This window comes from Porites lutea, chromosome 4, assembly GCF_958299795.1.
Source record: "Porites lutea chromosome 4, jaPorLute2.1, whole genome shotgun sequence".
In the NCBI taxonomy this organism is placed as follows: domain Eukaryota; kingdom Metazoa; phylum Cnidaria; class Anthozoa; order Scleractinia; family Poritidae; genus Porites; species Porites lutea.
The window spans coordinates 18413897-18423280 of NC_133204.1; the positions used below are offsets into that span (position 1 = coordinate 18413897).

Below are 9384 nucleotides of genomic sequence, written 5' to 3' on the forward strand. Positions count from 1 at the left end.
AACTGCATTACTTTACGCGAAACAGATAGAAGATGATACGGGTAAGTTCCATTTTGTATCTACAGTTTTATATAACGTTAGTTTGTAAAGATTTTATTCACACATTACTTGTAATATCTAAAACTTTTTAACGGTTCAGACTTTGAAAAAAATAGTTTAGATCGCTTAAACGCGCGAATTTTAATGCCCTTTTTTCATATTTGCCTGCTAAAATCGCGAAAATAGAACCCCGCGAAATACTGTCTCGTCAAAATCGCGGAATTAAGTACCAATAAGGTGGTACACTGGAGAACCGAAATAACGAGATGCTCAGGACGGAGAAAATTATTGGTTATAATGGGTACGTTACAACTGGGGCACTGAATAGATTTCGTTCTTTAAATAAGGGGTCATTATATCCGACTTTCGATAAATGACATGAAAGATGAAGAAGTAGACAGGCAATAATTTTATTGATCCGAGAGACTTTCAAAGATAATCGTAAATCTCCCTTTTATGGGTACATGAGCTTTACCTCGTACAGATATAAAAATTTCAAATCTACTTTTAAGAGCAGATTGCTATTCTTCGCCAAAACAAGGTTACCTTAATGCTGAGGCAAAACTGGTGTAAACTTTTACAGCCCCGAAGCTATATCCGGAGCTTACAGAAGTCATTTTTCTTTATATCGTCTTCGATCGTAGCAATGTTGACCCGAACCGAGCTGCACCTTGCATAGAATCACAGATTAGCGTGAGCCCGCCAAAGCCTTTTGCAATCTGCCGCAACACTGTGAACAATGCAAACTGGTCGAGCAGTCTAGCAGAATATTGAAATTAAAACCTGTTTAAGACCACTAACTGCTGAACACAGCTAAATCTTTCCTTTTAAAACTTGCACTCGAGATTATCCGGAAGAGTTTAATTCGACTATGCTTATGTAATTTAGTTGACCAATACATGCAAAGCACTTTCAATCGGATTTAAGCTCCAAGCTCAACTTGACTTATTTCTCCGGTTCCGCCTCTTCTCTAACAGCCTCATACTGTTCTTCTTCTCCTTCATCATCCGCATCACCTTCTTCAGCTTCGGCATTCGCTTGGGTGTCCTGTGCGTTAGGAATCCACAGGCCGGAGTCGATGCATTTTTTCAAATACCCTCTGGCTTCCTCTTCCGGCATTTTACCGAGAACTTGTTGCAACATCGGAATATCTTTTTCCTCAAAGCACTTTTGAAGCTCCTGGAAAAAAAAGTTGGTTTTGGAAATTAACATTCTTCTGGATAAGTATTTACCTTTCAATTATCGTGATCTCATCACGCATGCGGTATCCGGTTGTTACGCCGCAAAATGACGCACAATGAAACATTAACGCCAAATGTAACAACTTTTGACGCATAGTGTAACATTGACGCGAAATGTAACAAATTCTGACAAAAAATGTAACAACTTATCGACGCAAAATGAAACAATATTTTTAACGCGAAATGTGAAAACGCAAAATGCAACAGCCTTGAAATAACTGAGAAACTTGGAATAAGCCCTCAGTTGTCAAATTTTGTGGTAACGTAAAGAGAATATTTATTGAGATTTTCGATATTAAATGGTGATTATTAAAAACTGGACTAAGGTCATGTATGGATTTCCTGCATTTTGGTCGGGACTCGGCTCAACGGAGAAGGGTTATCAGCTTCAGCCATAAACCTGCTCAATGATGACCAAATATGGTAAATGAACTGGTCAGAGAGTCAGCTAAAAAGTCGAAGCTGAAGCTAAATCTTCCTAATGACCAAAATAATAGTTTTTAAAAAGGTAGGTTTTAAGTTTTTGCTTAAAAAGATTTAGATTCTCGCATGATCGTATGTCGTCAGGTAGTTTGTTCCAAAGTTCAGGGACGAAGACAGCGAATGCTCTAGACCCATAGGTCTTAAGGTTAAAGCTAACAGGATTCAGACTGAGCGTAAAAGATGACCGAAGCGATCTAGACGGTAAGTAGCGGGTGATTAAGTCTTGAATGTACGTTGGGGATTGCTGATGCAAAGACTTGAATGTAAGTAGTAAAATCTTGAATTAAATTCGTTCAGAAACAGGTAGCCGGTGAAGATCGAAGAGGATAGGAGTGATGTGATCACACTTCCTAGAGCGTGTAATCAGTCTGGCAGCCGCATTCTGTACCGATTGAAGCTTTTTTATGACGTTTTTAGGGACATTATGTGGTAGAGAATTGCTTACATCACTTAAGAATATCAAATTATTGGGCAGTGCGTTGAGCCGTTGGCATTGTCTCCGTCATCCTTCCTTGTCAGTTAGAGGGGCCGTAACCCAGTCTACTTTTCGAAAACATCAGGGGACCTCGTTTCCGTCGGTGTGCTCTATCTCCTACAGAGTGAGGGAACTGTCACCCGCCCGCAATAGTTAGCCTTACGCTGTTGCAGTCACTCTAGGCTCGATCAACAGCCCGTCGCTGTTTGGTAGGACCCGAGAGCGGCAGAAATCGAGCCTACGGTCACCCAGGCAAGAATACGCGTGGTCTGTTGCGACACTCGACAACATACTCACCGGTGGTAATGATTCAAAGACCTCCACAGGATCCAGGCCTCCAGGTCCCAGTCTGTTTTGACGATCCTCCTGAAAAATAAAACATAACAACGTACATTGTATTAAAAGGCGGCTGAGATCACAGTTTCACGCGGTTAAACAAGAAAAATATTATTTGCAAAAGCTTAGCAAAATACTTTAAAGCAAAGGTTCTTACTTTCGATCTCCAATTAGCGAAAGGCCAATACGCTGTTAACTATTAATTTACTAAACTTCTTGAAAGTTTTCTTAACCGTTCTGAGTGTTGGAAAACTGAAATTGACTATACTGACAACGCTATTTTGCAACATAATTGTACTTGTTCGCAAAGTATTTTCAACGAAATAGAAGCTTATTACCTCCAGAATAGTGTCAAGATAGTTACGTAAACTAATTCTTGTTATTGCCATAAATGATGTTTCACTAAAATGGTAAATGAAACAAAAAACGCTATAGACGTCAGACCGCGGTGGAACTCACAGGAAAGAGCAAGATAACGACTGACAAGAACAGTTTACAATGAGAACAAGTTTTGGAAAAACTAAACGACAAAAAATGCTAACTCAAAAGGCACAAGCAAGATGGAAAACAGACTCTAGTAAAATAGTGATCTGCCTCCTGCCAAATGGGAGAATTATGGAGAGAATTTTTTTGTGTTTAAAGATAATTCTCAAAACCTTTACTTTAGATTATGTACTGAAATTGTTAGGAGAAAACTGATGTTGGTCATGATCACTCTCGTGACTTAAAGGCTTAAGCTGCCAGTTGTTCCTTCCCGCGGGTGGACGCTTCCGAATAAAGTTTAAGTACTGTTTAAAAAACGAGCAGGGCCGGGTTGTTCAAAGCTGGGTTAAGACAACCCAGGGTTGGTGCGAAATTTTAATTCAGATCATTATGAAAGCTTAAAAATAACATTCTGTTTTTATTTCTCTTTGCATATAGTTTGTTAATCGAATGCTCTGAAATGCTTTTGAACAAAAGAAAAAGAAACCCGAATTAAAATTAAACCCCGGGTTAGTGCTAATCGGACTTCAAACAACTGGGTCCAGGAGTGTATTATCAGGTTTAAAAACTCGAGGCGAAGCCGAGAGTTTTTACACCTGAAAATACATGATTGCGAGTTTTTTGAGCGGCTTCAAAATCTCTGATATCGATGAACTCATTCTTGCATTAATGTTTAGAACTGGTGTTATTTTGGTCTAAAAAATTGGACGTAAAGTTTAGCCGTGTCCCTATCAGATATAAAGACACTCATTAAACATTCGTTTCTTTTGTTTTTTCTTCATGAATTAGAAAATGCGTTTTTGAATTGACTTTATTTTGTGTATTCTTTCTGTTTTTGAGTCACACCTCTTCAGCTTCCTTCATAGCTCTCTCAATCCTGGCCTCAGCTCTTTCTTTGACTCTCACTAAAAACGACTTGAGTTCGTCATCAAAGGCCTCCATGTACTCTTTGAAGTCAGTTTTTGCTTTTTTCATCCTTAGAAAGATAACAAGGTCAAACGTAAATACACACTATGTGGTAACCTCTAATCTATGGGCCTGGTTGTCGACTATACTAACTTGCCTTTTTTAATCCAGGTTTAGTTACCATGAAAACTCAACGGTTTCATTTTACAACAAACTTAGGATTATAGCTATGGCATGGAAGAATTCGAGATGAACCATGCTATCAGTATATGGGTTCATATGTGGCACACACCCTGCATACTGCTAGTAATGTATAATGAGGCGGAGACGATGATGGTATTAAAGGCTACCAAGCCATTTAATAGGTTCATGATACCATATACGTGATACATGTTCTGGATAGTGCTAGGATCAACAGTGATTAAAGAGTACTTTACAAAGATGGGGACACAATTATGGTAAGGCTTCTAAGCCATTTACTATATAGATTCTTTTGTGACACACGACCTACATACTGCTTGGATCAGCAACGATGAAAGAGTACTGTATGATGATACGGAGATACTGATGGTAAGGCTACTAAGCCATTTGCTAGCATAGGTTCATACGTGACACCTGTCAACGCATGCTTTGCAATGATTGATATAGCTAATAAAATACGGTAACTAATGAAGAGCTAGTGGAAAAATTCGAAAAATTTACTTACTTGGTAAAGAATGAGTGTACAGTGGCTTGCGGAGCAGCATCTAATGACTTTGCCAGCTCCAATATATACTGCATAATGATCGTCTGGTGGGCTACTCGCTCCATAAGGGAATGTTTCTGTTGTAAGTGATAAAACCGGTACAATCAGATGATTTATTATACATGTATGGCTGGTTCAGCAAGTGGGCAAGATAAAGACTTGATTTCCATATTTGTTGATCGTTCAAGATGGGTATATCTTACCCAGCTCTAGATTTCCTTTGTTCCAGTATGAAAAGTGTCCTATTGGTGATATACGGAAAGTAAAATCATTTTGTTGTTGTGTTGTAGTTGTTGTTTGAGTCCTCTAGGTTTCACATTTTACTTCGACTTCTAGCCTCTTTCTTGGTTTCATTGAAAAGGCGGGTATTGATTCTACGAAAGTTCAAATTCTCAGTAAAATTTGTCCATTTGATAACTACATGTGTCTGCCACTTTCTAATTCAAATTGGTAAATAAAAATGCGTTTTGAGATTGGTCATTCATCAGAATTATTTCAGTCTTTCTACAAGGCACCGAAAAGTTACCCAAACTAACAGAATGATTAGAGAACATACTAGCAGGGGTTTCAATAAGTTTTTTTACAAGCGGCTGCTGGAGGTAGATCAGGCGGCTGTGACAACAAAAGGGGCCGTAAGGCTTTTCACTAGGGGGGTCTAGGGGCATGCTCCCCCAGAAAAAGTTGAAATTTAGAAGCTCGGAAATGCAATTTCCAGCATTCTGGGAACCAAAAAGAGTGTTGTTTATGATTACTTTTATTGACCAATGGACACAGTTTTTGAAGAAGCTAATAATGTTTTAGATTTATTAAAGATGCACTTTGAAAACTTCTTTCGCTATGTCGATGACATTAAATATCCACTGCAGCAGTAACGTCTTTGAAGCACTGTTTTAAATCGAGCATCAGTTGCTATTCATTTCTGTATACCAACATGGCGGCCAACTATGATCCTTGAAACACGAGGTTTCTCGTTTGAGAAGAAAATCTCTTAACTGATACAAACCTAACAATCCTTGTTTTAACTGAACTATTAGCTACTTTACCTGGCCATGGTCATGGAAGCTGTTGTAGCATGCATTTCAAGATTCGAAAATTTCAGTCGTGGTTTTTGACGTTGTTTTTCGTTTCTTTTTTTCTTTATTTACTTATTAATTTAGTTCTAGAAATCTTAGAAATACAAACTGAATAGAAGGCGGTAATTAAGAGGCATGATAGGCGGCGGCAAACCGCCGGTAACCGGCTTTTATTGAAATCATTGCACTAGCAGCACTATAGTTGATTAACTGAATTAAATCACCTCTTGTACTTCCAAGCTGATACACCACAATGCAAGATAGTTTGCAGTGTCCTCGCAAGCCAAGTGAGGATTCTTACGCAAATAATCTTCACTATCATTGTAATCCTGCAGCATTCCAAAGTGTTCAATTTCTTTTTTGTATTTGTCCATGAAGGCTTGCTATAAATAGAAAAAAAAAACACAGTTAAAATACGGAAAATGATGCACGATAAGGTAATTAAAGGTGAAATGGAAATTTCTTTTTCTGGATAATTTCAGCGCAAGGTGCATTCTGTTATGTTTTAACAATGATACTATTGAGCTCTGTCTACCCTCAGCAATAGACTCCTTTACAGTTGTATGGGGGGAAAATCAAAAGTTTGTATGGAAATACAAAGAATGAATGAAAATTGTAACTAATAAATTAAAACTTAAAGAAACTACACACTAAATCTGGAGTGCATAGCAGTCCTTTGTTGCTGTTTAGAAAACCTGAGTTTTCCACCCATTTTTTTTTCTGTTATCCAACAACACAAAAATTACACATTAATTAATGTATGGAAGAAGTCATATTTACTAAAAAGTGACAAATGATTACCGTGCTTTCCACATTTAGTGTTTAGTTTCTTTTAGTTCATTGGTTAAAGTTTGCAAAGAGGAAGTGATAAATATGTTCAATTAGGAAGAATCAGTTGATTTTGAATTGCCATACAAACTTTTGACTTATCCGCCATCTTGTCCTGATTACCCAGGATACCCTCACGACCGTGAAGGGGTCAAAATTTACAGCAACACAACTAAGAAAGAGGCATTAGCAATAACATGAAACAAATAAATCACATAATTTTTATAAAAAAAGCATGAAAAAGTTAAGAATTCCAATTAGTAGAAGGCAAACCAATGGACTATCAACACGTGTTACTGAAAAGTTGAACTTGAGATAGCAAAAGAAAAAAATCCAGCTAGTTGCCAGGCCTTAACTAAGGCCTCCATTTACAAAAATGAAAAAATGTGACGTACAGATCTTTCAGCTTTCTCATCTTCGGTCAAACTATCATCTGGATTCTTCTTTGGTGCATTTATTATCTGAAGTATAACAAAAATGTAAAAATGAGTTGTTTACATAAGGTGCATGTGCAAAATGATTTACATGTACATTTTCCTTCCTTGTATAGGCAGCAGTGGAAAATGAGGTTAAAAACCTGAAAAATCTATTGTATCCCAGACTCAGAAGGTTTCAATAGGCCTAACTTTGAACTGTCAAAACTCATGCTTGGCTCTCTGGCTGAGGTGAATAAACCAAAGAAATCACATTGAAATTCAGGGATAAATTCTTCGTTTCTTTTGCCTTATTTCCTGCAGCCTTAGAGCCACGTTTAAAATGTTTTTTTCTTGGTCCGTCCCACAAAACGCCCGAGACAAGCAGATGACCACGCGCATGACTGAAGAAAAAGAGAGTCAGCTCGCAGTCTAACTCAAAACTGGCCAATTGACGAATTCAAACACTGTAATTTTTTTGTCCTTAATGGTCTGATCACTAGCACATTGTTGTTTATTCGATTTTAAAAAAAAAAACTGGATTGCATACTTACTGTTCTGGTAAATCCTGCATGACTTAGTGTATCAACATTCTTTGGAGCTTTCTATAACAAACATACACATGGAAAAGAAAATTAATCATAAAGCCAATGATGACAGTATAATTTGCAAAAAATTAAAAAACATGAGACTTGTATCTAGGAGGGTAAATATACAGTTGATTAAGTAAACTTCAAAAGGAATGGTGAGAAGATCATCACAGTTTAAAACACAACTCAAGCAATTGTGAAAAGAAAGCCTGTTAAAACTCAGGCTTACTGCACCAAAATTCAAACCGTAACCTCTGTGATACCAGTACAGCATTCTGGCAAGCCAACTGGGCTTAAACAACAATCACACTGATTTTGACATGAATATAGAACTCTTTTGAAAATAATGTTCTTGTTTCTTACCAATTAAATTAATCCTTAATTGAACTCTAGCCCATGCCATAAGTATGTGTAATCACATGGTGTCAAGTGGATTTAAAGAATAACCTGGAAGTCATTTTGGTACTGTAGGAAAAGTTACCATAGCAACATTGTAAATTCATAAGTGAAATGATAAATAAAAATAATGCTAAAATTTTGTGCCAAAATGAAGAAGTAATTTGTCACCCATGGTATAACATGTACTGTACAGACCAAGCAAGTTTACAGTGATTAGGGCTGTAGTAAGTAGATGATTTCATGCATTAAATTGTTGTTGCTTTTTTTTTTGCTCAAGAATGGTTTAAATAAAAAGACTTTAGTTTCTTCAGAACCAGTTTTTGTTTTATACCACTTCAGAGTTGTTAAAGAGCATGATGTTCAGAAGCTCACTTCCACCCCTCCTGTGGTCATTATCATTACTTACTAATACAATTACTGAGATGGAACATCATTTTCACACACTTTGTCTGCTGCTACATGTATGTAAATTTCTTGGAACAAGAGAAAGTTTTCGCAAGAGAAAAGAGTTCAACCCTCCCAGGAATTTTTTGGTGGACCAAACAAAAACATGGCTGCCAGGGTTTTATTGTTTTGGTACACGTTGTGAGGTCAGGTGAAAATGATCTATTAGAACCATACTTCACAGAAACACTAGGAAGTACAAAGTGTGACAGAATATCGGTAAAGAATAAATAGATCATTGGCAATTACTTTAATACCTTTTCCTTCTTGGTTAACTCTTCATCTTCTTTTTTAAGTTGTTTTTGCTATAAAGAAAAAATTTAATATTGCTAAACACCATAATGTTACAATTTCTCCAGTTTGTTTTTCAAAAGTATGTACATTGTAGTTACACCTACACATGTGTGTATGTGACAGAAATATATAGAAACCAGCCAAGGACAATTTCTACTTTTGTGAAGAAGCCAAAAGGGTTATTTATTCAAAGGCAGATCAAATCAAATTATCAAATCAACTTTATTGGTACATCCAATTAAAATGGGTTTTCACATACCAATTACAATAAAATCTAATATGAACAATAGAAATCACAATAACATTGCAATAACATTGCAGTAACTAAAGTTGAACCTCCATTTAGCAGCCACCAATTAAGCTGCCACTCTCTATTAACCCTTTAAGCCCCAATATCCACATACAAATTCTTCAAACTGATCTCTATACATTTCCTTCAAGAATAAGTTGAGAGAATTTGATAAAAAATCAAGGAGTTTTCCCTTAGGTGATCATTTTATTAATTCTCATAAGCTAATTGCTTGACATTGTATGGATATCATTAGGAGAAATTTGGCACTAGTCACTATTGGGACTTAGAGGGTTAACCAGCCAGTAATCAAAGTCACAATGGTCACAATAGGAACTTAAACCAC

At 36.8% G+C, this 9384-nt stretch overlaps 1 protein-coding gene across 1 annotated transcript in view; it reads right to left on the reverse strand.

The window, feature by feature from the left end:
- Positions 1-433: 433 nt before the first annotated feature.
- Positions 434-9384, reverse strand: part of LOC140932767 (hsp90 co-chaperone Cdc37-like) — a 16018-nt gene continuing 7067 nt past the window's right edge. The window contains exons 4-11 of the mRNA XM_073382282.1: positions 8713-8760; positions 7577-7627; positions 7005-7070; positions 6006-6164; positions 4670-4785; positions 3904-4033; positions 2536-2604; positions 434-1218 (exon numbers count right to left, since the gene is read on the reverse strand). Coding sequence (XP_073238383.1) covers positions 985-1218; positions 2536-2604; positions 3904-4033; positions 4670-4785; positions 6006-6164; positions 7005-7070; positions 7577-7627; positions 8713-8760 — 873 coding nt within the window. The 3' untranslated portion in view covers positions 434-984. The remainder of the gene's footprint in view (positions 1219-2535; positions 2605-3903; positions 4034-4669; positions 4786-6005; positions 6165-7004; positions 7071-7576; positions 7628-8712; positions 8761-9384) is intronic.